Below are 27,636 nucleotides of genomic sequence, written 5' to 3' on the forward strand. Positions count from 1 at the left end.
TAGATAAATAGATAGACAGGCAAGCAGGCAGACAGGCAGGCAGGCAGGCAGGCAGGCAGACTGGCAGGCAAGCAGGCAGGCAGGCAGGCAGATAGATAGAAAGAAAGATAGAAAGATAGATAGACATATATATATATATTATATATAAAAAGAATAAGAAAAGAAACAAGAAAGAAGGCTGATGTGCATTTGCTTGTGCATAACTAGAATTAATGACGACACGGCTCGCCATTGGATTATATATGTGTGTGTGCGTGTAGTGCATGGCCATGGTTATTTGACTTATTGATCTATATATACACATATATATATATTTTCTAGAAGGTCGGTGGATTATTTCTTATATGAAATATGTAAATTACACGGACCAATGAGTTTTTTTTTTTTAAAAAAAAATAAACAAATAAATATAAGAATAAGAAAAATAAGAAAAAAAAATCATTGAAAATGAAGGCCTGGATTCTATTACTATTATTACTATTATTTATTTGTGAGTACATCAATATTAGGCTACATTCTTGACCACATTGCACAACTAACATTGGAATACAAGCAGTGTTCTATCAAACTCAAGACACACACATATATATGTATATATATAAATACATATTCCTTGATATTAAATGCCATATATAATAATAATAATAATATAAATACGATCCAACCAGTCGGGTCGTGTCATCAGAACCTTGAAGAAGATAAAGAAGGAGAAGAAAAAAGAAAAAGAAGAATATAATATAATTGCATATATATATATATACACGTACATGAATGAATGAATGAATGTATGTATGTATGTATGTATGTACATATATGTACATGTAACAAAATATTCTTGTATGTGAATGTTGATTATGTCAACCATTCCCACAGTACAGATATAAACATAAAATACAAATGATTTTATACATTTTACTACAAAAGCAGTACTTTCTCTTTTCTTCCTTTCTTCATTTCTACTAGCTTGACCTATACCGAGAAAACATACCATCCTAATTATAACAATAACCTTTCTCTTTTACAGATCTCTAAACATATCTTGAGTACTTTATGTATCAAAGCATATCTTTTGTATGTGCATTTATAAATTATATCTATATCTAGAAATTGGGTTATTCCCAACGTTTGTTCCTCGACCAATTATTGGCTGAGTATAAGATATTTTAGCTAGCGTCCGCCAATGAAATTAAAGTATTTTATTTATAGAAAACCCGGAAAAAGTTTAAAAGAAAGATATATATATTCATTTTGTGTATATGATGTAGTTTGTACCAATGTAGTCCATGGTATATGGTGTGTAATGTAGTGTAATGTAGTGTAGTAATTAAATTTATACCCTAAAATTAAACATTTTTCTCTGGGAACCAAAAACAAGGATATTACATCAGCGGCACACTAATCTCAGCCTTGTTTTTTTTTTTAAATAATTTCTCCATCTTATTCATCTATATCTCCTTGATGTGTGTGTGTGTTGTGTCTAGTCTCCGGTACAAATTCAAGTTCGTTTGAATTATATAGATTTCACAAAACGCGTCCTTTTATTTTTTCTGGTTTGCTTTTCTTTTCATTTCTTTTTTGATTATTCTTGTCACCACCTACAATTATGCGTTTTGCTACTTCTGCCTTTACAGCCATCCGCGCTACTAGCGCTGCCTCCCCTGCTGCTCGTTTCGCACAGGTAAATAAAAATAAATTAATACTTGGAAAAATAATTGTATATATAATTCACACTATTTGTTGTTGTTTTTTTTTTGTATTGTTCATGTATAATAGAGACAAACTCTCGGTAGTGTTAGAGCATATAGTGCTCAGGCTCCTAAGAAGGGTGGTAACGGACTTGTTCTGCTCACTCTTGCAGGTCTCGGTGCTCTCGGCGGTGTCTACTACAACCAGAACAAGGCTACCCTGAAGACCAGCGCTGTTGCCCCTGTAGAAAAGGTTGTTGAGAAGGTTGCTGAACCTGCCTTTGACTCCAAGTCTTTCTTGTCCCTCAAGGTAATATAGATATCTATATCTATATTCATGTACAATCTTAACTTTTTATTCTTCTTTTTTTTTTCTAGCTCGAGAACATTGAAAAGATTAACCACAACACCAGCCTTTTCCGTTTCGCTCTTCCCGAAGCTGAGCAGCACGCCGGTCTTCCTGTCGCCTCTTGCGTGATTACCCGTTACCCAATCACCAAGAAGGATGGCTCGACTGGTTACGTTATCCGCCCCTACACCCCCACTTCTCCTGAAGAGGTAAGTGATTATTAATATTCTTATTATCTATCTGGTAGAAGGAGAAGAATTGAAGAAAGAGAGAGAGAGTGTGTGTGTGAATTTTGGTTTACTTATCTGATGTATTAATCTAATCTATTTTTTTGTGATCATTGTTATTACTACTATTACTACTTAGGCCAGGGGTTATGTTGACTTTATTGTCAAGTCTTACCCTGACGGTAAGATGAGCAAGCACATCCATAACCTCAAGGTTGGTGAGACTCTTGACGTCAAGGGTCCTATTCCCAAGTACAACTGGGAAGGCAGCACTATCCAGAACGTTGGCATGATTGCCGGTAAGTCCCCGACCCCTTATTTTGTTTTTTGTTTCAATCTGATAACCTAATAAAAATGTAACAACAAAACAAAAAACAAAAAAAAACTAATGCTAATTTTATTTATTTATTTATATGAATTTTTATTATGCATTTAATCTCTGTGCGTCTATTTACACCAACTCGACTCACTCGACCCAACTTGACTAATAAAATACAAAATAAAATCAACTCACATGCGTACAATACATAAAGGTGGTACTGGTATTACTCCCATGGTAAAACTTTCATCTCTTTTTCTCTCTAAATATATAATATAATATAAAAATTATTTTAATAATCTATCTATCTACAAGCAAAAATCCAAAAAAAAAAGAAATCACCTAATTTCTTACAATTATTGTGTGTTTGTGTTAATATATATATATATATATATATTCTATTAGCTCCAAATTATCCGCAAGGTATTCAGTGACAAATCTACTGATGACAAGACCAAGGTTACTCTGGTATTTGCCAACCAGACCGAGGACGACATCTTGCTCAAGGACGAGCTCGACAAGTACGCTGCCCAATACCCTAACCGCTTCAAGGTTGTCTACGTTCTCGACAAGCCACAGCAGGCCAACTGGGAGGGAGTCAAGGGTTTCGTCACCCCAGAGCTGATCAAGGAGCACCTGCCTACCCCCGAGACTGAGTCAAGCATTGTCTTTGTCTGTGGTCCCGACCCCATGGTTGCTGCCTTGGCTGGTCCCAAGGCTAAAGACAAGAGCCAGGGTGAAGTCTCTGGTGTATTGAAAGCGTAAGTTTGTTTTCAAGTGTTTTGGGTTGATGAAATTAACTAATCAATCAATTGATTTCTGGAATACATGTAATTAACGTTTCTTATCTATTATCTGTTGTAGACTTGGCTATGGTTCCGAGAACGTTTACAAGTTCTAAGAAATATAAGCAATTGCTCTGTTGAATGTCAAAAATAAAAATAAAACAAAATAGTGTATTTGATACTTTCATTATCTGCTTTTCTTTCTTTTTTGGTTTATTTCATATGAAAACTATACAAATATTATTGTCTTTACTTGTTTGGATATCATGTATCTGTATATAAATATATATAAAAGAAGTAGCAGTAAATAAAATAAGAAGAATAAGAAAAAATAGGTATAGTCAGTCAATGTAGAATCCAAAATATACACACACACGTATACGAGTATTATTTCATGTAATTTCATGTGTGATATGATATGATATGATATGATATGATATGATATGGTTTGTCTTTAGGGAAACAAGACAAATCGGAAAAACAATATCCAGCTGATGATAGCCAAGAATACATAGACACCACCATAGAACCAATTGGCCTTTAGCTTGGTGGTCATCTTTGGTACGACAGGCTGGGGTACTGTTTCCCCGCAGTCCTCATTGGATTTGACTGTCCTGGCCGACTGATCGAGGATGTTGTGGTACAGGGTGCGATCGAGAATGAACAGTACGACGCCGCAGAGGGTGGAGAGGATACCGATGGCAATGAAGAAGATGATCACTCCAGTGTAGCCCTTGTGTTGATCAGCATCCTGGAGGAACCCGGTCGTGATGTCAAACAGGGACGCACCGATATTGGTCCCTGACTTGATGAGTCCCATGCCTGTGCCCACGAGTGAGAATGGCAAGATAACAGGCACAGACGACACCAGGCTGACTGGTCCAAAGGCCAGACTGAGACTGAAGAGGAACATGCCGACCACAGGGTTTACGTAGGTGTATCCGAGCAAAATAAGTGAGAACAGGAAAGTTAGGCCACTTCCGATCACTAAATGATAAATAGTATGTAAGAGTCATTTAGTTTTTTGTTTGCAAATTATATGGTTACTTACTAAGCCAGGTACGTTTGCCAAACCAGCGGATAAATAGACCCAAGACAGGCATCACAAAGATAGGAGCCACTTGAGCTACACTACCAACCGAGGCAGCCCGTCTAGGATCATAGTCAAATCGAAACTTGACAAGCTCACTTTTATAAAAATAAATAAAATTGATCATTTTTGTTAGTTGATATTTGTTTGTTTTTATTTTATTTTTATTTTTTTCTTGTATTACCTGTTGATGTGAAGGAAACAACCCCAGGCACCGCCCAAAAGGAATTCCATGGCAAACACGAGCCAATAGGAATGTGGCAAATAAAGCAGCTTTGACCACTTGAATGACCTTTGGCGCTTGACGACGGCAATTTGGGTGCGACAATGAGATGCCGAAACATCGGATACTTGTCTTAGGAGGGCCAGGTACATTAGGTTTACAACAAAAGAAAGGATGCACAAACCGGCGGCAAACTAAGAGGCATTAAAGAAATAAATAAACAAGGAGATTATTATTGTTATTTTGTTTGGCAGCCAACTTACCCATAGACCATAGCCGTACCATCCTGTCCATTCAGCAATAGGAATGACAGTGAATTGTGCCAGAAATGAGCTCTGATGATGATAGTAAAAGAATTTAGAGAATAGAATTAAATTGTTAATACTGAGTTACTTACTGCTCTACTGACTGATAGCATAATGGCTACAACGATTGCGTAACTTTGACCATTGAACCACTGACTCAATATGGTTTCCTGGACAATGACTACTGTACCACTGCCGATTCCATAAAGAATTCTGCCTGTGATCATCATTGAAAGATTTGCGGATGAGGCAGAGGCAGCCACCAAGATATTTCCAGAGGCAATCAGAACCGTGGTTAATATCGATCCAGTGTTTGTGCCAAATGCATCCAAAAAGATGCCTCCGATGAGAGGCAAGATTGTGTTGACAATAGAGACACTTGATTGGAGGGCACCATATTGTGAATTTGATATTCCATATTCCTGTCAAAAGTATATATGAGAATATGAGAATTATTATGTTTGTATTTTGTACTGTGTACTGTGTGTGCTTGTGCGTGTGAGAATAATAATGGTGATTTCATTTATCCATATCTATCTATCTATCTATTTATTTATTTATTTATTTATTTATTGTTTTTTATTACCGTTTTAATGATGGATTTCATGGCCCCCAATGTGTGTGCAGAAAAGTGACTACCCACTTGATACACATAACAGCAACAATAACAAAAAAAAAGAAAAGGATTATATTTATAAACACACAATTAGATTGTTGAGAACTTCTTTTTTTTTTTTAAAAAAAAAAAAAGTCAAATCAAGTCAAATTAAAATCAAGATCAAAATCAAGATCAAAATCAAAATCATGATATTAAAGAAGTGTCTATGTATCTGTATCTGTATGCAGAACTAACTAACTAGTTATCTATATTTATGTATATAAATTTTAATAATATTTTAAAAGAAATCAAAACAAAAATGTTTACCAGACAGCAAGAGGACACAAGCCAAGGCTAAACATTTGTATTTCCATGGTTGATTTGCCAAGTGACAATAGTTATTAGGATCATCTTGATCATTTTGTGTGCCCTGGGTGGAAATAGTCAAGGGTCTATTGGATGAACAGCATTGTTTCTTGGGATCTGTAGAGCAACAGCCCTTTTTGACTTTTGCTTCTTGAAGAAGGGGGACCTGTTCACTACTATCCACAGGCATTTCTTTTTTTTATATATGTAAAGCTTGATTGGATTTGATTGGATTGGGTTTTATATACAGAAAATAAATATATATATGTATAGAGAGAGAGAGAGAAAGAGAGAAAGAAAATAACGCGTAAAGAAATAAAAAGAAGAAGAAGAAGAAGAAAAGGTCGGATAGACAGGCAGATAGATAGATAATCAAAATATTTCTATAAATTACAAAATTGATATATATATATTGTTTTATTGTATTGTATTGTATTTATCAGAAATAATATCCCTTTATGGACATATATATATTTATATTTATATAATTTTTAATCTGATCTTTCTTTTTTCGTAGTAAACACTACTCACAGCACATGACCGTAAGGTGTGGTTCTTGATACAGATTCACTCTGTCACGTGGATCCTCTTGTCGATCGAACCAAACCACTCTCTTTATATAAAACAAAGTATACAAATATATAGCACTTGGCCAAATGACAGCACTAGTGATATAATGAATATAGACTATTGGATGATTTTATTTTACTTTATATTATATATATATATATATATATATATATATATAAATTGGAAAATTTATTAGGGTTATGGTGTAATATTAGTAAAGGTACAATTCACAAAATTTGTGTATATTTGTGTATATTCTGTACACCAGTCTTTTTTTATTTTTTGATTACATGTCAATTGAAATGAACGCACACACACATACACTTGCGTATATATTGATATTCTGATACTGATATAATTGTAGTTCAATTATAATGGATATACTTCGTATGACTCTGTTTATGCTTTGATTTTAATCTAGATCACATACTTATCAGTTTCGAACTATATACACAGGATCAGCAGCACCGGCAGTATCAGCAACATCAATAAATAAATAAGGAGGAGGGCAAATATATATATATATATAAATAAATAAAAAATAGAAAGAAAATTATAGATCTGATAATGTCCGCATTTCAAAAAAGGAAATTTGCATCTGATAAAAAGAAAAGAAAAAGGGAAGCAAGTGAACGTGCCGATAACAGTTTGTTCACATTGTGTATTATAGCCAATACTCGTATATATTTGAGTTGGACTCCGAACCTATTCAGATGTCCAAGAGTTTTTATTTATTTCTCTATAGTTCTTTTTATACATGAGTATCATTTCTTTTTCGTCTTAACCTAAAGAAGGAAACGTCTATAAGTAACAGAAGCAAAAACAACAACAAAAAGGTTATGATTTAGAGGTAATTACTAAGTCTTATTAACAAACTATTGCAGATGTTTATCTAGTAATAAAAGAACTATTGTGGATGTCTCTTTAAAGAAAAGAAAAAAAAGACTAGAAAATATATTATTATTATCCTGAAAGTAAAGGAACAAAATAATCCATACAATTAAGCCTATGAATACAGCCAAATCACATTATTAACTGATTTCTACAGCTGCTCATATTTTTTTTTACTACTGGATTGAGCGTATTTTTTCTATTTCAGGCAACCACAAAAAAAAGGGAAAAAGAAAAACCCTGAGAAAATCCGTCATTTTATTTTTAACTTTTGAAGGAATAAAGTAAAGGGGTTGTGGGGAGACATTTGTAGGTTAATGTGGCTGCACAAGTGGTGAAAGGAGTACATAAACTATCGGGTGATATTTGTATAAGATTATTATCATTTTGCTGATGGCATAGTTTCTGCTTGTCTGTAAACTTTCTATTGACGTTTATTTCATTTCTTTTTTATATACCAAACGATATATTACTGGCATAAATCCTAAATATTCTCTATCGTGCTGTATTCCATTGTATATATAAGATAAATAAACGAGTAAAACAAAGAGAGTAAAATAGAACAGAAAATGGTTGGTCTTTAGTTTTTGTTTAAAAAATAACCACAAGAGAAGAAAAGACCGTAGGCCTACCCATTAAAACCATATTTTCATCAATCGCATACTTATCTCAAGCATACATTACAGCTTTTGTCTTGTTCTACACCAGAACTTTAGATAGGAAGACCCTTGATCAGCTCTATATCAGGTCCAATAAGTGGGAAGCCATAAACACGTCTCTTCGGCAGACCTTGCATCTTTATCAAAGTACACATATATGCGTATTCTTTTTTTTTTTGGCTTATTATTACAATCTTCACAATTATAAGTTTTTTCAATGTAATTGGTTATTAGTTCAACAGCATTCGTGTCTAGGAAACTGAACCTAGCGACATCCTTAAAAGAGTTTGAGGAAGTCATTAGTAGGAGTAAAGTCATACAACAATGTACGCAGCTCTATAACCTCCTATCTCCATCTCTACTGCCGACCATTCAACATCAAATGGGGTCAAAAAGGCTGGTGTGCTCATTATAAGATGCTTTATAAAGAGTTTTATTTATTTTATTTTTTGAATTAGTAATAAACGCGAAATAATTTGAATTCAAATTGGTCGGGTAAATGTGGTGGCCATGGAAACACTACATTTGTTAGGGTCATCTATGGTTATTTTTGTGTGTGGCAGTTTGTAGTATATTGATTAAAGCCAGTTTGACTATGTAAAAATAAAATAAAAATAATATTAGGTGGTGACAAAACAAAAAAAATATGCTCCGTAGAGCGTTCCATCTCAGAAGTTTAGTGTCATCCTTGTGCAGGGGCCATGCTAATCTTCTCTGTATCGTTCCAATTTTAATATGTGACAGAGGTGCAAGCACTTGTCGATTAAAATAAATGTCCCAAAACACTAGATATATGCATTTATTTTCCGCTTTATAAAAGTTGTGGGTTTATAATATTTTCAGAAATTTTTTTGTATTATAAAAATTCTATACACACAATAAATTAGGTAGCTCAACCCAGTATAATACAGCTCACAACAACTATGTTAACACAGAATATTCATATTAAAATAAGACATGATCTCCTCTTTTATATAAACACACCGCTCTTCACATAGAAGATCTTATATAAGGCCATAGAAGCACCTCACTTACCTTAATTACAACAAACAGTTAGCCCACTCCGTACTTCACAGCACTGACACAAGCTGTCCCAACCTTTCATTGACAACTTTCTCATCAGTACAATCTGTATTTACATATCCTGACCTCGTTCTATGCCGCAATGTCTTGTCTGTCCTCTATATAAATCCGACTTTATTTGATAATTTTCTGGTAGCGGATACTTTTAAACTCATACCCACCCACGAAACAGGAAAGGGGCTGTGGCGCACCAACCCTCAACTTGCTCGCAATAACATCTTCTGTAATAAACTCCAAGATTACATTTATGCTATTGTCTTTCTTCTCTCTCCATATATGTCTCCCACAAGACAGGTATGATAAACTTAAGTACAAACTAACTACTTTCACCATGTCCTTTACTAGGTGCAGAATTCAGATACTCGCCACATTAAAGGATAGACTTCAAATTAAACGCAACACGCTGATCCACAAGTTTGTACATCAACTAGCCTATTTTTTTTTATTTCACTATCATTGAAAGATATTTACTGCAATTCCAGTTGGAGAGAGTACAAACCCTTGCCCTTCGTGCTGAGAAACACTGACAGGAGAATGGAGAGATTTCGGCAGATTACCTCAAATATACAGTTTCTGAACGACAGTCTTGAAAGAATACTAATCATATTTACTATTACCCTATAGACCACTTGTACACTGAGTCTGATGGGATGACCGAGGCGGCCATCGCATTATGTAAAGCCCCGTATACGCCTAAACAAATAAACCAGATACCTATACACGATTTATTTCATAACCTACCCAAAGATATTTGCCTCTCAAATACCAGAGGTTTCTCACTGAGAGTCATATCTTCCGGTGACAACATATTAGGAGTGCCTCGGTATCCAAGAAAAAGCGCCCAAAGATTATATAAACTCCCTTATGATACTCTTCAGCTTGTATTTACTTATCCTTCCTGCACCCAACTACTAACCCAAATGTATAACGAAGCTCTCACTGGTGGTGAATTACTATCATCCTTGCAAACCATTTGTATCCCTACTACCAAAGAAAGATTGTATTTCCTCTTTGAAGATTTGGAGACCAATTGCCCAGATCAACGCTGATACCAAGATTTTCACTAGTCTTCTTAACGGCCGCGTGGCCAGAGATGTTAGATCAATTGTATCCCCGTACCAAACCAAACTCTTTTGCGATATATTTTCTTACTGATAATGGTATACTCACAAAGCTAGTTATGAGCCATGTCAATTCCACTGGTCATTCCGGAATCGGTCTTCTCTTGTATCAGGAGAAAGCTTATGATCAGGTTAATTCTGACTATCTCAAACAAATTCTAGCCCGATGCAGTTTCCCTTCTTCCATTATAATCTGCGCTTCAAGTTTTTCCTTTTCTTACAACCTTAAGATTAACGTCAATAGCTTCCTCTTTTCCTCTTTGTCAAATGTGTGGATTCGGAGAGGATGACCTCATGTATCTTGCTCTGCTTAACTTGGTCTTCGCTCCATTTTTGCGCCAACATATTCACGATCCATAATTTCCTGGATTTGGCATACAAGATACTTTCGGCCAATACTCTTCTCTTCCCATAAAGCTACTCACATATGGTGATGATCTTTTGGTTTCTCGCTCGCAGACCCAAGACATGTCCTGATTACAGCACCACCTCGCCACTTACGCCTCTGCTTCAAATGCACGTATCAATCTTCACAAGAGCCGTATTTTATCTGTCGGGTTGCCCTCGCAGTCTCTGAATGAACACAACTTACAGCTTGTAGATTGTTGACGAGCAAGATAGTCGCTCTTCTGGATCCCTTTGCTACCTTGCCTTCTTAGTCATTTCCTTTATCACTCAAGGCAGCTTCTTCTGATCTGGTGATGCTTTGTAAGATACACCTTTTTCATCATTATCTGTCTGATATCAACCCTCTTCTTCATTTCATTTTCCCAATTTTTGAAACAGTCGATTTCGTTCATACATCAATCTTTTCTTTAGCATCTTTGCCGCGAATAACCTCCATCCTTCTAGTTTTGACTTTATTGTGGTAAATCTGATGACTTTTATGGATAATCTTCTGGGTTTTGTATCTTTTACTCCATATGGTTTCCCTTGGTTTTACTTCCTTTTTGCGTGACCCCCCGGATTCGGGATGTCTACAAAATTGTCCAAAACTTGGATACTATTTCTAGACACTTATCTTCTTCCTCCTCCCGTTCACCACACATTCTTTGCAGAATGTTTCAGAGTATATATGACTATTCACTCTTCTTTCAAACCTTCATAGCTCGTGTTTGGCTACCTCAAAGGATCTTGACTGCACAATTTGCTGACCTGATGATACGCAGTGGCTCTGAAGTTTATCTTTCTGCACTTTTGTCCTCCCTTATGCACCTTACAATATCTGGCTAAGGTAAATTCATCGCAAGGTTTCTTGATGCTCAGTTTTCTATGCTGTGTTTCTACTCCATTCCCACCTCCTACTTGGTCTTTCTTTGAAAATGAAGACTTTTTTATATAAAACTATTTCTCTTTGTATATATCTTCGAGCTTCCCCACTGGCAGACATTCTAGCACACGAATTTTGGATTTTTCTCTCCAACCTCTGATGGATTTAATATACTGTACAAATTTACCTCCCCACCTCGCCTTGAACCCACTCTAGAGTCTGCTTTTATACTTGGCTAGGTTTTTTTTTTACTTCATGGAAACACCACTGAGATTTCGTATCTGATCGAACTCCTTTTTGTTGCCACGAATGTCATCATTAGATATAGTTTTCTGCTTCACTGTTTACACGCCAAAGAAAAACTCAATCAACACTCATTCCCAGTCTAGATATCTAGAGATTTAATATTTTATACTTTCCAAAAACATAAAAACCAAAAAAGCAAGTTTTGACACCTTTTAAATCTTTTGAGCAAGAGTCCCACCTACCAACCAACCAGAGCTTTGCTACATACAAGCAAAAAAAAAAAAAAACTCTGTTGATTTTTTTTGTTGACTAACAAGGAAAATTATATACCTCTGTTCTGGAGTAATTAAGGTCATCAACCTTGGAGATTATCTGCCCTTCAATACTTTGGTAGTGGGCTAGAGTAGGCTGTATTAAGTATTGTTAATCTTGAGTGTGATCAATTGTGACATTTAATTATTCTTGCTATTTCTGTTTGTAGGTCATCCACTACACAGTGATTGGGCTTTTGTTTTTATATGTTGATTAGCTAGTACCAAGCGTTATTTTTCTTAAAAAGAAAATAATTGAGTTTGCTGAATTTGTTTCAATTTTTGAAACAGCCATCTCCTTGTATGCTTCAGAAAGTACGTCAACTACATTAAGGGCGTGTTAATCTTATATAATCAGATGCAACAGCATTACATATTCAATATTATTATCAGTTGAGTGACTAATGTAGGTAGATTGAGTTTCTTATTTTCAATCTTCATACAAAGTCTTTTAAATGTGAATTAGATTAGACAACTATTACGCGTAATTATATTGCAATGTGTAAGATTAAAAGAGGGCCATTCAGTTCTAAAATCAGTCTACTTTGTGTAATGGCACAAATATTCAAAGAACGGGTGTTTTTAGGCGGTACTTATAATCAAGTTCTTTCTACATTTGACTTCTTGTAATTACCGTGTCAAACTTATTCATTACTCATTTTTCATTTTTCATCAACTTAAATGCACAATAAAAGACAGATGTTTTTTGGAGACATGGTTTTAAATAGTTTTTATTTGAAAAAAAAATTGATTTATTAACTTATTAACTTATTGCTACTATTACTATCTACTTTATTTTTCTATACATATAAAAAGGATACAAAGGGTTGTCAAGCTCTTAGTCCCCACACAAGGTGGCTCAATCTCCCCCAGGACGAAAACCTGGCTTGACGGCGAGGGAGGCGGACAGCAGAGTATTATCTCAGACTGAACTCATCACGCTTTTACAAGCGGCACAACTGCAGAGGGGGCCAAGGACTACACGGCATGAAGCACATGTAACACATCTTTACCCGCGCTTCACAGCAATGGCGTCCCGTCCATGACCCATGTCTGATGGCGCCACTTTGGGGCAAAGTACCGGCTGTCGTCACTGTTCTGTGGTCATCGGTTTTCATAGCTACATTCATAGCTAGAAATTCCTAATCGACAGCCGCATTGAAGAAAGAAAGAGAAAAAACGAAAACCAGAAAAAAGGAGTACTTTTATCTTTTTTTTCTTTGCCACTCAAAAGAAAAAAATAGATGGGGCTATCCCAAAAAAGAGACATTCCGTATGATTCCTAAAAGATTTTCATGCATAATCAGTCCATCAATCAATAGCCTAACATAACAACAGAAAGCCACCTTTGTAATTTGCAGAGAGTATCCTATCCGTCACTATATTATATACACTATACCGTCTGTAGCATAAAATACAAGAGGTTATGTTTGATGTTAATGCTGACAGTAATTTTGATAGCATTTCTGGGTGGAGTCATTTAGCAAAGAGAAAAAAAAAAGGTATAGTAAATAGTTTTATAAAGAAACACAATTCAAGCAGCTATCTAACTTTGGGGTATACTTTTCTATGAAATAGTTTTTCATTGAGAGAGATTAAAGCATACCAATATAATTTAACACAGAGACTTGAAAAAAGACAAACATTTGAAGACTATATAGAGAGTAGGCAAATGTCAAATACTTGACACATATAAAAAATATGCATATATGATTATAAACTCTTATAAGCTATAAGTAGTCAATAAAATTAAAAAAGATATCTTTTTCTGATTATGCTAACATATAAACACATAAATACATCTATAAAATAGTGTAAGTAAGTTAAGTCTAGTTGCTGAATGCCTATGACCAAGTAGACTTGTGCTATTATAGGTTATCAGAATAAGCTATAAGAAAAATATATAAAAGAAAGAGCAAAATAATAAAGAAATATAAAGTAGAAGGAGACAAAAAAGTAATGATATAGTAAATAGAGTGAGAGAGAAATAGAAATATATAAGAGCATCTCAAACAGTCAGCTAACTTTTATTTTTTGTAAAAACAAACATCTCTAAGTTAGTAAAGAAAAAAGCTACTTCACCTAACAGTTCAATTTTTTTTTTGGAAATAAATTTTGAGAACATTTTTAGTTAAAACTTTTAAATCCCTGTCAAATTTAGCAGAGAGATAAAATTTAGAGCCATAATTTTTTTGTAAAATAATATAAATTGAGCTGTTGAGCTTACTACTTTTAACTAGAGTTTTAAATTTGACATAAAAGTTGAGATAAAAGTGACTGTTAGAGACTCTCTAAAGAATGATGAGACGCATTGTTAAAAGTCTTATGATTTTCAATTGATTACTATATCAGCTGTAACAATCATCTTGTTTTCAAGCTTATGACATGATGAACCTGTTTACATAATTAATATAATAAAGATTTTGAAAGATAAAATATGCTTGGACCAGCTGAAATTTTGACAACACATGCATGTCATTAGTAATATTAACAATATAAAGAATTTGTTTGCTAGTTTTTCGGCTTTTGATTTTCAAGATAATAAACTAAAGAGTTATCAAGTTTGTTATAGAGTAAATTTGAGCAAACGTTTTGGAAAAATTCTTTTTAACCTATTGAAAATTCTGGAAATAGTCTATTATCTCTCTGAAAATATAGTCATAGATACAACATACTTGACCAATAGCTTATGGATGCCTATTATTTGAATGACAATTGTATATAGCCTTGAAGAGAAGAGTCTTATGTTCTTTTCAATTGTATTTTCTTGAATTATCACTAAGCAAACAGACTCCTATATGTTTTTTTAAACAATTTAAGAAAGTTGTTTTAGGAAACAGGCAATCAAATATTCTTTTTTCTAATAGACAAATGCTCTCAATCAATAAATATATTTGATGTTGTGTTCTCAAAAAACACAAAGCTGTTATACTATTTAGCTGTATAGTAAACAATATTTTTTTTTAAAAAAAAGAAATGCTAAGCTTGTAGCTTACAAAAGAAAAGCTTAAAAATGATGTAAGCTATACAACTTATAATAGAATGAAAGTGAAACTTAGCTTGACTCTTTTAAAGCTCAATATTATTTCTGCTTATCACTGGAAAAATGACCTGACATACGTATGTGTAAAGGCGTAGTTACTCAGGTGTCAAGACGAGGTTTAACATTGAGTCCAGATACATATCACCATGTAACAAGTTCGTCTTAGCACCATGTGCCATGACCAGCTATACACATGTGTGGGGTCAAATAAAAATGACGGGGATATAGTTCTTTAGCACTTTCGGTGTGTTGATCTGACTTGGGATATTGAAAAGAGTTTTTTGAAACCAAGGTTTTATTTTTATATGTTTTATATGGAGCTTTAAAGGTGGATAATATATTTATTTTCGATCTTGACACAGTAGTATAGTTCAACATTACACCTCTTCGTTATCTTTTATATCCAATTAAATTCAATACTTGAGCAATTCTTTGGATTCTGAACCATAGTATAGTTCAATCGTTTTTATTTTAATTTCAGAAATTGTTTTATTGGTAAAAGTTTATAATAGTATTTATTTGGAAAGAACAGAATGTTTCTAGAACTATAACAATCTTATAGTATTGATTTATTGGATATCCGTTATTGCTTCTACTGGTCTGCTTGATACTGTTTGAATAGAATAATTATCTACAGAAAAGAAATACCTGAAAATATAAAAAAAAAACAGACTGTTTGTTGAAATACAACAGTCTTTAAGAAGCATAGAAAAATTATTAGCTGTGTGCTGGGTACTACATTTAATGTAGTATGCTTTTACATTTTGTGTACACTTTTATACTTACATTGTAAATATTGGAAAAGAGCGAGCAAAAAATAGATGTTGATATTGATAATCCATGGCGTTCCTTATGATATCTTTCACTATAAAAACAACGAAAAACATTAATTTTTGTGAATCGAATAAAATAATAAATAATTTACATACCAGTAGCAAGAATATATATTAACAGAGATAGATTGTCTTTGTAAACACTTGATAGAACTCTAGTGAAAAATAATAATATTTTATGTTAACACATTATAATATTAATATAACTAAAATAAAAAATAAAGTAGTGATCCTTACCATGTAATGTCATTTCCAGCTGTATAATGTAAGGGAAATCAAAGACGGGATCAACAGTGTTCATCTATAATAAGACTTCATTTTAGTAAGATACATGTCAAAATAATATATATATATATACTACCTTGATGTTTTTAACCAAATTCATTTGTAGCAGTTATTCTTGATGATCAAGTCTGTAATAAAAAAAACAAGTCAGAAGGATTTTTATAGATGTCAATTTCGCAAAATATAATATTGACCTTTGTTAATCTGGACAGCGATTGTGAAATGAATGCATTTAAATGAGAGCAAACGAGTATCTATTATGATAATAAAAGAATGTATTAATTTTTATTGTTTATAAAAAAGTATTTAATAAAGAAGTATGTTACCAAAAAAAAAGCCACTAATATAATAATGACAAACGTTGGAAAAGAGGAAAGGAGCAGAAAAGAAGAAAGAAAAAGACGTAAATTTTTTTTCCGCGTTTGAAACAAAATACCGAAAAGCTTATCCAATAAATGATAGCAAAAAAAACTGAAAAGAGGTGATCAATTGAGGCCAAAAAATGTATCAAGGCCGATTTGCATCTCAGTGTTTCAAGAAGTTGTCTTTGAAGTGTTCCTGAAGCATCACTACCGCCTATAAATACTTAATATTTCTACTTGCAATTCAATGTCACTCACTCTTGATTATATCATCTCAACAAATCTACGTTGCGAATTTATTGTAATTTACATAACAAAATAGATGGATTGTCTCTTACAAAAGAGAATAAAAAAGAAAAAGAACTAATATTAACAATTGAAAATATTATAATGTATTACAGATAATGCCTACCCCCAACCGCAGACTTGCTCCTTCTCTTGCTAGCACTGATGTCCAGTTGCTACAAGCTTTGAATGCGATGAAAGAAGAGATGAAGGCCATGAAGGATAAAATCACATTGATGGATACAAGAATCGGTGTAGTGATCACCGGTAACGCAACCGCCATTAATGGCATTGATGCCTTGTCTGCCCTCCCAGCATCTGCGCATGTGCCCACTAATGTTGCATCCACTTCTGCTGCCCTTCCCATCACCGAATCAAGTGATACTAACGCTGTATTTGTAAGTATAAAGATACAAAAGACACTTGCCAATCTTGTTGCTAATTAAAATATAATAGGGATACATTCATGGTTATATGTGGAACCCAAAGCTAAAATCAAGAGACCAGGCAGAAATCCAAGCGAACGCCATAAAACCAAAGTGGGCAGTTGATGTTCGTTTTGATCGCTCTCCAAACAGAGAGTTAGTCAAACAACTCTTGTATTACTTGGAAAAGAAGTTTGCTGGCACTGATATGAGGACACGCGACCTTCGTAAGTGTATATATACAAACTTCTGTAGTAGACGTCGCCAGCAAAGGGAACTTCCGGAAACAAGACGAGCCTTGAATACTAATTCAAGAAGATCTGGCCGTGAAACTGATGTAAACTATATTTTCAATTTATGCTAAATAATAACAATTAGAATATTAATTGTATTGTCTTTTTCCTTTAGAACTACACTCGCCGTCGCCTTGCTTATGATGCTTACAAGGCTGACATTGATCTCAAGATGGGTCGAAACTGCTCTGGACTGATCCAAAAGTCGGTCATGTCTGAAGGCGAATCAGACGATGATATGTCCCCCTCTCAGCCAAGAAATGAGATTCGTGTTGCTCGCCCAAGTTGGAGAAGTGACGAGGTAAAACCTAACAGTTTTCTTTTTTGAATGATGCCAGGCTGAATGTTAATATATGTTTATTACTTAGCTTAACAAATTCATTACGGAGGTTGACTCGTTTGTTGTTAAGCAATTGGGTGCAAATTCCCGCCAACTGCTTAAGAGAGTTTATGGTAGAACAGTGGAATCAACAGTCCCAATTGATTTAGATCCTGCTCTACCTCAATGGGCTCTTAAATATGGGTCATAAATAAAACTCATTTTTCGTCGTTTTTTTTTCTTTTACTCTCAAAATTTCTTAACACATATGTATTGTTCGCAACATATATAATAAGACTACATTAGCTTATGTATTGAAATTTTTTATTAAAAAAGAAATGTATTAAATATTAATTGTATTGTTTGTGTGGTAAAGCGTTGACAAGTATTTTCTTATTATTTGTGCTGGTTTTATAATCACATGTTGCAACAACTGATGATATTCGATGTACTGGCAAGATGCATTCAAAATCACACGCAATAAAATCTGCACTGCAGATGTCAACACTTTCCAACTCTCTTGAACGGTCATGCTCAATCTGGAACCACTTAACAAACGCAAACACGTGTTTATCTTGATAAACGACACGTGTTTGGAGCTCTGTGTTGTCTGCTGGTGGAGTGAAAGAGTGCAAGAACAGATACTGAATTTGGCCAGTGTATGCCAACCAATTATTGCCTTGACTTCCAAGGAACAGAGATTGAACAAATGAGCCGCGACCAGAAGCATATTTGCAGCCTTTGTAAACCTGACCAAGCAAATTGATTGATTTCAACTTTATGATTTGGTTGTCGACAAAGGAGAATGGAGAGGAGGGATGCTGGTAACCTTCAAGATTTGGCATGCAGTATGCGACTTTATAGTAATCAAGCAAATGAGGATAGTCGACATCACTCATTGCTGATGGGGGTTCGATATGGAGAGGAAATGCGGATGGAGGAAGAGGTTCATTGCCAAGGACTGGAAGAGAAGGGTTTGAGTATGCTTGGATGAAGGCTGATAGTCTGAACGGGCGCTGGGGAAAAGTTATTGTATTTTTTGAAGTGGAGGGTTGAGCTGTGGCAGTAAGCTTGGCGAGAAGAGGAAGAAACGGTACTTGGCTTGGGCATGTGAGAGCAGCATGAACGAAATCACCTTTGAATGTATCTTGGACGAAACTATTCATGTATGTAACCTCAAAGGAATCTTTTCTGTTCGTATTCACGTTCTTTAGCAGACCATTATATCGCTCAAACCCGAAGAGCCAATATCCATATACTGGTCCAAAATCACGGATGGTCTCGCGAAGATGGAGATGTAAATGCATGTTACAGGTGAGAATAGTTGGAGTGTAAATACGCTGGCACTCAGTACAGAATTCTTGAAGAAATTTATGGCCGTCATCAATGTCAGAGAACGTGATGCTTGGCTTTACTAATTGGCGGCAGGCATCAACAAAACTGATCCAATTTCTGAACATTTCAATTGGCAGGACGGCCTTCAACAAGATAGGCGAATACACTAGCACCCAGGACTTCCATTCATCAGCTTTCATGTATGGAAAGCCCTTTCCGATCTTTGATTTCAACACCACGTAATCCATTGGCACCACCATTGTCTCTGCCATTGTTTGCATCGTAGCTAGCTTTCTATCGTCTATCAGTCCTTCTTTTATCCACCGCTCCATCATTCTCTTTGGTGTCCCCAGGAATAAATTATGCATGGGATCGATGATCGTTCCACGTACTAGATCAAAGTATCCAAGGCGATGCAGCTGCGACCATCGAACACCATTTTCGATTTCCAACTGATGCCTTTCTGAGGGCGTACTGGCACTCTTCCACTCCTCAGCATGCAACCTGTTTTCCAGACCGCTACGGATTTTCCACGTCGAATAGTCGAACCCACTGAAGTCGACCTGATTGGTGCTTGGTAACCTGGTAAACTGCCTCACACATCTGGGGCATGCACAAGTACTGTTGTGGGCGGTGAATCCACTGGTCTTCCTGGCGGCGGGGATGTCACAGGCAACCATATGTAACGCGGCACGTACATTAACACCGGCTGGGCACTCAAAGGTCGGGATGGTTATCCCCGTAAACAACTGCAGCAATTCATCGACTATTGGCTTTAAATAGTGGTTGATCTCTTCGGTCTTTGGCTCCTTAGGACCAGGCATCAAACCAACAAGGATGACATTTTCAGGCTTAAATCTTTCCTCACGAGGCAAGTTATTTATCGCAAGGTAGATAGCTCCAGTTGAATATGTAACGCCATCAAATGGCTGGAACCAGTCGATGTTCATTGTTAGCATCAATGAACGAGGTTCATCCACAAACGATACGCCACTTTGGTCCTTTAGCTCCTTCCACATAGCACCATCATAGACGTCGCATAGTGTATCTACGACCTTAAGCTCTTTGTTCCATTGTCTGATTTTTTGCTCGAACCCAGAACGAAGAAAGAAAACTTGTAATGATCTCTGGATAGAGTTGTAGACGTATGATCGCTTGGCTACCATGGCACCAGAAGATGAAACCTTCATCAATTCACAATTGCATGCTGATTGAGAACCATGCTTTTTGAAGTCGCAATGAGTAGGGAGAGGCACATCTTGTTCGTAAACCTTGTGGCAGTCTTCACATACAACAGACTTCTTGATACCATTGGCGTAATTGGAAAAACCAGTCATTCTTTGCAGGCCAATAAGACTTGTTGGTAATTGGAAATCTTCGCCGTAGATCTTGAGTAACTGATTGATAAATTCAATCAATACGGCGGCACCTTTGTTAACAACATAACGTGAGATAAAAAGAACGGCAAAGGTAGCAATGAACCGATGGACAGGGTTTTCAGGCATGTTAGGAGCATCAAATGGGTCTATTTAAAATTAACAAAAATAAATTAGAACAAATTTTCTTTAGGTCTGTTTTTAAGAAAACAAAATCATTTATGACTGACCTTCATTAACAAACTCTTCAACGTCTGTCTCGACACCTTCTTCTTCACCACTGCCAGAGTCAGAGTTTATGTCTCTTTCAATGTCAGAGTCATTGCCATTGACCTCGCTGATCTCATCGTCTACCGAGACATTGTCAGCCATCGTGGCGGCATTCGAATCAGGTGAGTCGGCCTGATCGTCTATTTTTTCGATGGATTCAGATTGACAGGTCGGGATATATACAAATATAGATTAGTTTAGCTTATTGTCTCTACTGGTTTTCAAATATTTTTTTTTCTTTTCTTTTCTTACATTGGGTATCAACGTCCATCATTTGTTCTTCTTGCACAGCTGTGTTTCATTAAAATTAAAAAAATAAAGAAGTTATTACTCAGTAATCGAAAAATAAACCCTGAATATAACATACTATTTGCCAATCTTTCAGCCATATCCAGTCTCTCGATTCTCTCAAGCTCATCTTTTCTAATATGGCGCTCAGCGGTTCTGCTTGTCACCAATGAGTATCCCTGTGAATTTCTGCTACATTGAGCACAACGGCAGACAACATTACGGCGGTGGGGGATAGAAGGCATTTTATGTGTTTTGTTTGATATGATTTATTGAAAATAAAAAGAGGAACAAGCGTAAAATATACTTTATTTGCACCGACTTTATAATAAAAAAAAAAAGCACTATATTTTATAGTTGTTTAATTAAATTCTTCTAACAAGTTCTTTTCTATATTATTAAATATAGAAAGAGACATGACAATTATGATATTATCAATTCATAGTCTTTATTCAAATGTTTTCAAGAATGCCTGTTGTGTGTAAAAGACATATATTTTTCTACTATGAGTTTATAAATAGATTATTGCGAGAGTAAATCCAGAAAATAGTAGGAATAAAAAAAAGGGGTGGTAGAATGAGAATTATGATAGGTCTCTGTATGTGAATTTAGCCTTCCGTACCAGACTGATATTCTAAAATTCTGTTAGCCAATGAAACCAACTAAAACTACATCTTTGACCTGAACTTCAAAAAACACACTGAGTTGAAAAAAATCACTATTTCTACACATGTGTTTACCAACCTGGCCACATTGTTAATCAGGGCGGTTTTTCCAGTGTATATATAGACAAGTGATTACAAAAACAAAGCTCCAGAATTGATTTGATTCTCCAATAGATAGTTAAGCTGTAAAGAGAATTATGAAAAGCATATTATAAGCAACCTTGTTAATTTCAAAGGTACCTCTACTAGATAAATAAAAAGTGATCCTCAGGCTTCTGAGCAAAACAAAATACATTTCTTTAGATTTGGGCTTTGAGAATGTAGGCAAATACATTGAGATACTAAAGATAAGTTTTTAGATTACAGAAATACAATGATTTAATACAATCAATACTTTATTGGATGAAATTAATGTCTTAATTATTGTTTTATAAAAACTTTGAAGCAGACAGTACTTGTTCTTGACCAGACAATTTGTATAATAAAAGATAATATCAAGTTTCAATATATAAACAAAGTTCAAATATGACTTGATCTGTTAGAATATCTTGTTTGCATAAAATGATTCTATTACTTCTGATGTTTTGAATATGTAGAGTATTGGTTCTAGTAAGAAAGACATTTTATAAAGCCCATTAAATATGAAAACTCCTGTTATTAAAAAACTGAAAGAGTAAAAAAGTAAGACTGTAAAAAATGAGATTCTTTTTGTTTTGTTTTTGTAAAGAGATCTTGAAAATAAGTGAACTTTTGAAGAAAATAAAAAGAAGTTATTGTCGAGTTTAAAAATAAGAAGGACCACAATATCATAAAATAACAAACATCAGATGTTATCAAGTATTTAGAAAAAGACAAAAATATTAGTCACTCTAAATGCATGACAAAGAATGTTGGTTGTCTAATATGAAGTAATATGGGTAATTTGTTTGATTATACAAGTTTTTCTTAGTGTTCTTATGTTAAAGACAAGGCAGAACTGTGATATTTGTGTTTCAAAAGATTGAAACAATAAGTAGACTGAGAATATTATATTATGTTTGAAAATAATATAAGTTAAATCGAATTACCTTATTGAAAGTTATCTTATCTACAGTATATATTGCATAAAAAATCTTAAAAAAAATTGTGAGCTGTTCCTGAACTCTTTTATGTATTCCATATCAGATATCAAATAATAGCAGAAATAATATGTCCTTTCCCTCTTCATCAAGATCAATTAGTTGATTTTACTTATAAATAATCTTTTTTTTCTTTTTTTTCTATTTTTATTGTCCTTTCTTTATACAGAATCTTAAATGGGTAATACTGTTTCCTTTTTGATTGAGCAAAAAAAATTCTAATTAATCTAGTTAAACTTCTATGTTGATTTTAAGATTATTTTCAGCAGTGCACTTTATCTCCACTTTTACATTAAATTTAAAGATTTAGCTAAAGTTTGTCCTCCCAGCAGTTCGATTAAATACACTTTAAATATAAAAGACAGTTTTTTTTCTTTATCTTCCTATTAAATTTAATAGGAAGATAAAATTTATTAATGAAAACGCTCTCAAAATTTATTTAAAGAAAAAAATAAATTGAACTGCTGGAAAAATTGATCTTTTATTTAGATAAACTACCAGTATTTAACTTTAAATAAATAAAAGTTATCTCACTGCTGAAGATGCTTTAAATTTTATCTCTCTGCTAAATTTGACAGGGATTTAAAAGTTTTAACTAAAAATGTTCTCAAAATTTATTTCCAAAAAAAAAATTGAACTGTTAGGTGAAGTAGCTTTTTTCTTTACTAACTTAGAGATGTTTGTTTTTACAAAAAATAAAAGTTAGCTGACTGTTTGAGATGCTCTTATATATTTCTATTTCTCTCTCACTCTATTTACTATATCATTACTTTTTTGTCTCCTTCTACTTTATATTTCTTTATTATTTTGCTCTTTCTTTTATATATTTTTCTTATAGCTTATTCTGATAACCTATAATAGCACAAGTCTACTTGGTCATAGGCATTCAGCAACTAGACTTAACTTACTTACACTATTTTATAGATGTATTTATGTGTTTATATGTTAGCATAATCAGAAAAAGATATCTTTTTTAATTTTATTGACTACTTATAGCTTATAAGAGTTTATAATCATATATGCATATTTTTTATATGTGTCAAGTATTTGACATTTGCCTACTCTCTATATAGTCTTCAAATGTTTGTCTTTTTTCAAGTCTCTGTGTTAAATTATATTGGTATGCTTTAATCTCTCTCAATGAAAAACTATTTCATAGAAAAGTATACCCCAAAGTTAGATAGCTGCTTGAATTGTGTTTCTTTATAAAACTATTTACTATACCTTTTTTTTTTCTCTTTGCTAAATGACTCCACCCAGAAATGCTATCAAAATTACTGTCAGCATTAACATCAAACATAACCTCTTGTATTTTATGCTACAGACGGTATAGTGTATATAATATAGTGACGGATAGGATACTCTCTGCAAATTACAAAGGTGGCTTTCTGTTGTTATGTTAGGCTATTGATTGATGGACTGATTATGCATGAAAATCTTTTAGGAATCATACGGAATGTCTCTTTTTTGGGATAGCCCCATCTATTTTTTTCTTTTGAGTGGCAAAGAAAAAAAAGATAAAAGTACTCCTTTTTTCTGGTTTTCGTTTTTTCTCTTTCTTTCTTCAATGCGGCTGTCGATTAGGAATTTCTAGCTATGAATGTAGCTATGAAAACCGATGACCACAGAACAGTGACGACAGCCGGTACTTTGCCCCAAAGTGGCGCCATCAGACATGGGTCATGGACGGGACGCCATTGCTGTGAAGCGCGGGTAAAGATGTGTTACATGTGCTTCATGCCGTGTAGTCCTTGGCCCCCTCTGCAGTTGTGCCGCTTGTAAAAGCGTGATGAGTTCAGTCTGAGATAATACTCTGCTGTCCGCCTCCCTCGCCGTCAAGCCAGGTTTTCGTCCTGGGGGAGATTGAGCCACCTTGTGTGGGGACTAAGAGCTTGACAACCCTTTGTATCCTTTTTATATGTATAGAAAAATAAAGTAGATAGTAATAGTAGCAATAAGTTAATAAGTTAATAAATCAATTTTTTTTTCAAATAAAAACTATTTAAAACCATGTCTCCAAAAAACATCTGTCTTTTATTGTGCATTTAAGTTGATGAAAAATGAAAAATGAGTAATGAATAAGTTTGACACGGTAATTACAAGAAGTCAAATGTAGAAAGAACTTGATTATAAGTACCGCCTAAAAACACCCGTTCTTTGAATATTTGTGCCATTACACAAAGTAGACTGATTTTAGAACTGAATGGCCCTCTTTTAATCTTACACATTGCAATATAATTACGCGTAATAGTTGTCTAATCTAATTCACATTTAAAAGACTTTGTATGAAGATTGAAAATAAGAAACTCAATCTACCTACATTAGTCACTCAACTGATAATAATATTGAATATGTAATGCTGTTGCATCTGATTATATAAGATTAACACGCCCTTAATGTAGTTGACGTACTTTCTGAAGCATACAAGGAGATGGCTGTTTCAAAAATTGAAACAAATTCAGCAAACTCAATTATTTTCTTTTTAAGAAAAATAACGCTTGGTACTAGCTAATCAACATATAAAAACAAAAGCCCAATCACTGTGTAGTGGATGACCTACAAACAGGAATAGCAAGAATAATTAAATGTCACAATTGATCACACTCAAGATTAACAATACTTAATACAGCCTACTCTAGCCCACTACCAAAGTATTGAAGGGCAGATAATCTCCAAGGTTGATGACCTTAATTACTCCAGAACAGAGGTATATAATTTTCCTTGTTAGTCAACAAAAAAAATCAACAGAGTTTTTTTTTTTTTTTGCTTGTATGTAGCAAAGCTCTGGTTGGTTGGTAGGTGGGACTCTTGCTCAAAAGATTTAAAAGATGTCAAAACTTGCTTTTTTGGTTTTTATGTTTTTGGAAAGTATAAAATATTAAATCTCTAGATATCTAGACTGGGAATGAGTGTTGATTGAGTTTTTCTTTGGCGTGTAAACAGTGAAGCAGAAAACTATATCTAATGATGACATTCGTGGCAACAAAAAGGAGTTCGATCAGATACGAAATCTCAGTGGTGTTTCCATGAAGTAAAAAAAAAAAACCTAGCCAAGTATAAAAGCAGACTCTAGAGTGGGTTCAAGGCGAGGTGGGGAGGTAAATTTGTACAGTATATTAAATCCATCAGAGGTTGGAGAGAAAAATCCAAAATTCGTGTGCTAGAATGTCTGCCAGTGGGGAAGCTCGAAGATATATACAAAGAGAAATAGTTTTATATAAAAAAAGTCTTCATTTTCAAAGAAAGACCAAGTAGGAGGTGGGAATGGAGTAGAAACACAGCATAGAAAACTGAGCATCAAGAAACCTTGCGATGAATTTACCTTAGCCAGATATTGTAAGGTGCATAAGGGAGGACAAAAGTGCAGAAAGATAAACTTCAGAGCCACTGCGTATCATCAGGTCAGCAAATTGTGCAGTCAAGATCCTTTGAGGTAGCCAAACACGAGCTATGAAGGTTTGAAAGAAGAGTGAATAGTCATATATACTCTGAAACATTCTGCAAAGAAGGTGTGGTGAACGGGAGGAGGAAGAAGATAAGTGTCTAGAAATAGTATCCAAGTTTTGGACAATTTTGTAGACATCCCGAATCCGGGGGGTCACGCAAAAAGGAAGTAAAACCAAGGGAAACCATATGGAGTAAAAGATACAAAACCCAGAAGATTATCCATAAAAGTCATCAGATTTACCACAATAAAGTCAAAACTAGAAGGATGGAGGTTATTCGCGGCAAAGATGCTAAAGAAAAGATTGATGTATGAACGAAATCGACTGTTTCAAAAATTGGGAAAATGAAATGAAGAAGAGGGTTGATATCAGACAGATAATGATGAAAAAGGTGTATCTTACAAAGCATCACCAGATCAGAAGAAGCTGCCTTGAGTGATAAAGGAAATGACTAAGAAGGCAAGGTAGCAAAGGGATCCAGAAGAGCGACTATCTTGCTCGTCAACAATCTACAAGCTGTAAGTTGTGTTCATTCAGAGACTGCGAGGGCAACCCGACAGATAAAATACGGCTCTTGTGAAGATTGATACGTGCATTTGAAGCAGAGGCGTAAGTGGCGAGGTGGTGCTGTAATCAGGACATGTCTTGGGTCTGCGAGCGAGAAACCAAAAGATCATCACCATATGCGAGTAGCTTTATGGGAAGAGAAGAGTATTGGCCGAAAGTATCTTGTATGCCAAATCCAGGAAATTATGGATCGTGAATATGTTGGCGCAAAAATGGAGCGAAGACCAAGTTAAGCAGAGCAAGATACATGAGGTCATCCTCTCCGAATCTACACATTTGACAAAGAGGAAAAGAGGAAGCTATTGACACTAATCTTAAGGGTGGAAGATGACATGGTGGATTTTATCCACCAGTGTTTCTTGTATCGTTCATCGCAGTAAACTTAGAAGTATTAACGTAGGTGCAGAAATAGCCCGAAGTAGTTAGATAAATCTTTCTATTTGTTCCTTAATAAAGTTGTCTTTCTACCCGTATTCATTTTCTTGTCACCGAGTTGGACATTTACACTACATAACCAACCCACCATGTGTCACCACCATAACCCCCTTTTTTGTTTTTCTCAAACACAACGACAAGTGCACTTGGTTTTCTCTCTAAAAGCTGTTTCAATGGAAGATATTAATAACAC

General features: G+C 34.6%; 10 protein-coding genes across 10 annotated transcripts; 5 read left to right on the top strand and 5 right to left on the bottom strand.

The window, feature by feature from the left end:
• Positions 1 to 2,063: 2,063 nt before the first annotated feature.
• On the top strand, positions 2,064 to 3,481 carry PHYBLDRAFT_108290 (hypothetical protein; the record flags this gene model as incomplete). Its single annotated transcript, XM_018428038.1, has 5 exons — positions 2,064 to 2,243; positions 2,401 to 2,560; positions 2,795 to 2,817; positions 2,986 to 3,341; positions 3,445 to 3,481. Coding segments are annotated over 5 exons (756 nt in total), but the record flags the coding sequence as incomplete, so codon positions are not given.
• A 57-nt stretch (positions 3,482 to 3,538) lies between these two features.
• On the bottom strand, positions 3,539 to 6,244 carry PHYBLDRAFT_76477 (hypothetical protein). Its single transcript, XM_018443157.1, has 7 exons — positions 5,909 to 6,244; positions 5,570 to 5,625; positions 5,076 to 5,405; positions 4,942 to 5,013; positions 4,640 to 4,872; positions 4,417 to 4,553; positions 3,539 to 4,352 (listed from the first exon to the last, which is right to left on the bottom strand). Exons 1-7 carry the CDS (start codon positions 6,135 to 6,137, stop codon positions 3,820 to 3,822), a joined length of 1,590 nt encoding a protein of 529 aa, XP_018295746.1. The 5' UTR covers positions 6,138 to 6,244; the 3' UTR covers positions 3,539 to 3,819.
• Positions 6,245 to 8,120: 1,876 nt separating this feature from the next.
• PHYBLDRAFT_141572 (hypothetical protein) lies at positions 8,121 to 8,477 on the bottom strand (the record flags this gene model as incomplete). Its single annotated transcript, XM_018430619.1, has 2 exons — positions 8,121 to 8,204; positions 8,388 to 8,477. 2 exons carry the CDS (start codon positions 8,475 to 8,477, stop codon positions 8,121 to 8,123), a joined length of 174 nt encoding a protein of 57 aa, XP_018295747.1.
• Positions 8,478 to 9,481: 1,004 nt separating this feature from the next.
• PHYBLDRAFT_141573 (hypothetical protein) lies at positions 9,482 to 10,199 on the top strand (the record flags this gene model as incomplete). The annotated part of the gene is made up of 4 exons (XM_018430620.1): positions 9,482 to 9,564; positions 9,633 to 9,733; positions 9,775 to 9,825; positions 9,898 to 10,199. 4 exons carry the CDS (start codon positions 9,482 to 9,484, stop codon positions 10,197 to 10,199), a joined length of 537 nt encoding a protein of 178 aa, XP_018295748.1.
• A 131-nt stretch (positions 10,200 to 10,330) lies between these two features.
• On the top strand, positions 10,331 to 11,504 carry PHYBLDRAFT_141574 (hypothetical protein; the record flags this gene model as incomplete). Its single annotated transcript, XM_018430621.1, has 4 exons — positions 10,331 to 10,402; positions 10,755 to 10,868; positions 10,931 to 10,979; positions 11,380 to 11,504. The coding sequence occupies 4 exons, from the start codon at positions 10,331 to 10,333 to the stop codon at positions 11,502 to 11,504; spliced, it is 360 nt and encodes a 119-aa protein (XP_018295749.1).
• Positions 11,505 to 11,789: 285 nt separating this feature from the next.
• Positions 11,790 to 13,533, bottom strand: PHYBLDRAFT_179961 (hypothetical protein; the record flags this gene model as incomplete). Its single annotated transcript, XM_018438239.1, has 4 exons — positions 13,112 to 13,533; positions 12,118 to 12,195; positions 12,026 to 12,047; positions 11,790 to 11,881 (listed from the first exon to the last, which is right to left on the bottom strand). Exons 1-4 carry the CDS (start codon positions 13,226 to 13,228, stop codon positions 11,790 to 11,792), a joined length of 309 nt encoding a protein of 102 aa, XP_018295750.1. The 5' UTR covers positions 13,229 to 13,533.
• Positions 13,534 to 15,710: 2,177 nt separating this feature from the next.
• PHYBLDRAFT_164603 (hypothetical protein) lies at positions 15,711 to 16,359 on the bottom strand (the record flags this gene model as incomplete). The annotated part of the gene is made up of 5 exons (XM_018435043.1): positions 15,711 to 15,789; positions 15,928 to 16,006; positions 16,071 to 16,127; positions 16,212 to 16,275; positions 16,336 to 16,359. 5 exons carry the CDS (start codon positions 16,357 to 16,359, stop codon positions 15,711 to 15,713), a joined length of 303 nt encoding a protein of 100 aa, XP_018295751.1.
• A 666-nt stretch (positions 16,360 to 17,025) lies between these two features.
• Positions 17,026 to 18,154, top strand: PHYBLDRAFT_164604 (hypothetical protein; the record flags this gene model as incomplete). The annotated part of the gene is made up of 4 exons (XM_018435044.1): positions 17,026 to 17,304; positions 17,363 to 17,668; positions 17,740 to 17,925; positions 17,993 to 18,154. 4 exons carry the CDS (start codon positions 17,026 to 17,028, stop codon positions 18,152 to 18,154), a joined length of 933 nt encoding a protein of 310 aa, XP_018295752.1.
• Positions 18,155 to 18,293: 139 nt separating this feature from the next.
• Positions 18,294 to 21,457, bottom strand: PHYBLDRAFT_164605 (C2H2-type zinc finger transcription factor; the record flags this gene model as incomplete). The annotated part of the gene is made up of 5 exons (XM_018435045.1): positions 18,294 to 19,697; positions 20,394 to 20,803; positions 20,885 to 21,064; positions 21,177 to 21,215; positions 21,292 to 21,457. 5 exons carry the CDS (start codon positions 21,455 to 21,457, stop codon positions 18,294 to 18,296), a joined length of 2,199 nt encoding a protein of 732 aa, XP_018295753.1.
• Positions 21,458 to 24,286: 2,829 nt separating this feature from the next.
• Positions 24,287 to 26,755, top strand: PHYBLDRAFT_185599 (hypothetical protein; the record flags this gene model as incomplete). Its single annotated transcript, XM_018439101.1, has 5 exons — positions 24,287 to 24,708; positions 25,625 to 25,702; positions 25,773 to 25,790; positions 26,223 to 26,428; positions 26,575 to 26,755. The coding sequence occupies exons 1-5, from the start codon at positions 24,592 to 24,594 to the stop codon at positions 26,753 to 26,755; spliced, it is 600 nt and encodes a 199-aa protein (XP_018295754.1). The 5' UTR covers positions 24,287 to 24,591.
• Between the last annotated feature and the right edge of the window lie 881 nt (positions 26,756 to 27,636).

This window comes from Phycomyces blakesleeanus (genome assembly GCF_001638985.1).
Source record: "Phycomyces blakesleeanus NRRL 1555(-) unplaced genomic scaffold PHYBLscaffold_4, whole genome shotgun sequence".
In the NCBI taxonomy this organism is placed as follows: Eukaryota; Fungi; Mucoromycota; class Mucoromycetes; order Mucorales; family Phycomycetaceae; genus Phycomyces; species Phycomyces blakesleeanus.

Excerpts from the sequence above, each read along its gene's own strand:
- PHYBLDRAFT_76477 (XM_018443157.1), bottom strand. The coding sequence starts at position 6,137 with ATGCCTGTGGATAGTAGTGAACAGGTCCCCCTTCTTCAAGAAGCAAAA. Across the intron at positions 5,626-5,908 it reads TTGTGTCCTCTTGCTGTCTG|TGGGTAGTCACTTTTCTGCA; the intron begins GTAAACATTTTT and ends ATGTGTATCAAG. Across the intron at positions 4,873-4,941 it reads GGTACGGCTATGGTCTATGG|TTTGCCGCCGGTTTGTGCAT; the intron begins GTAAGTTGGCTG and ends AATGCCTCTTAG.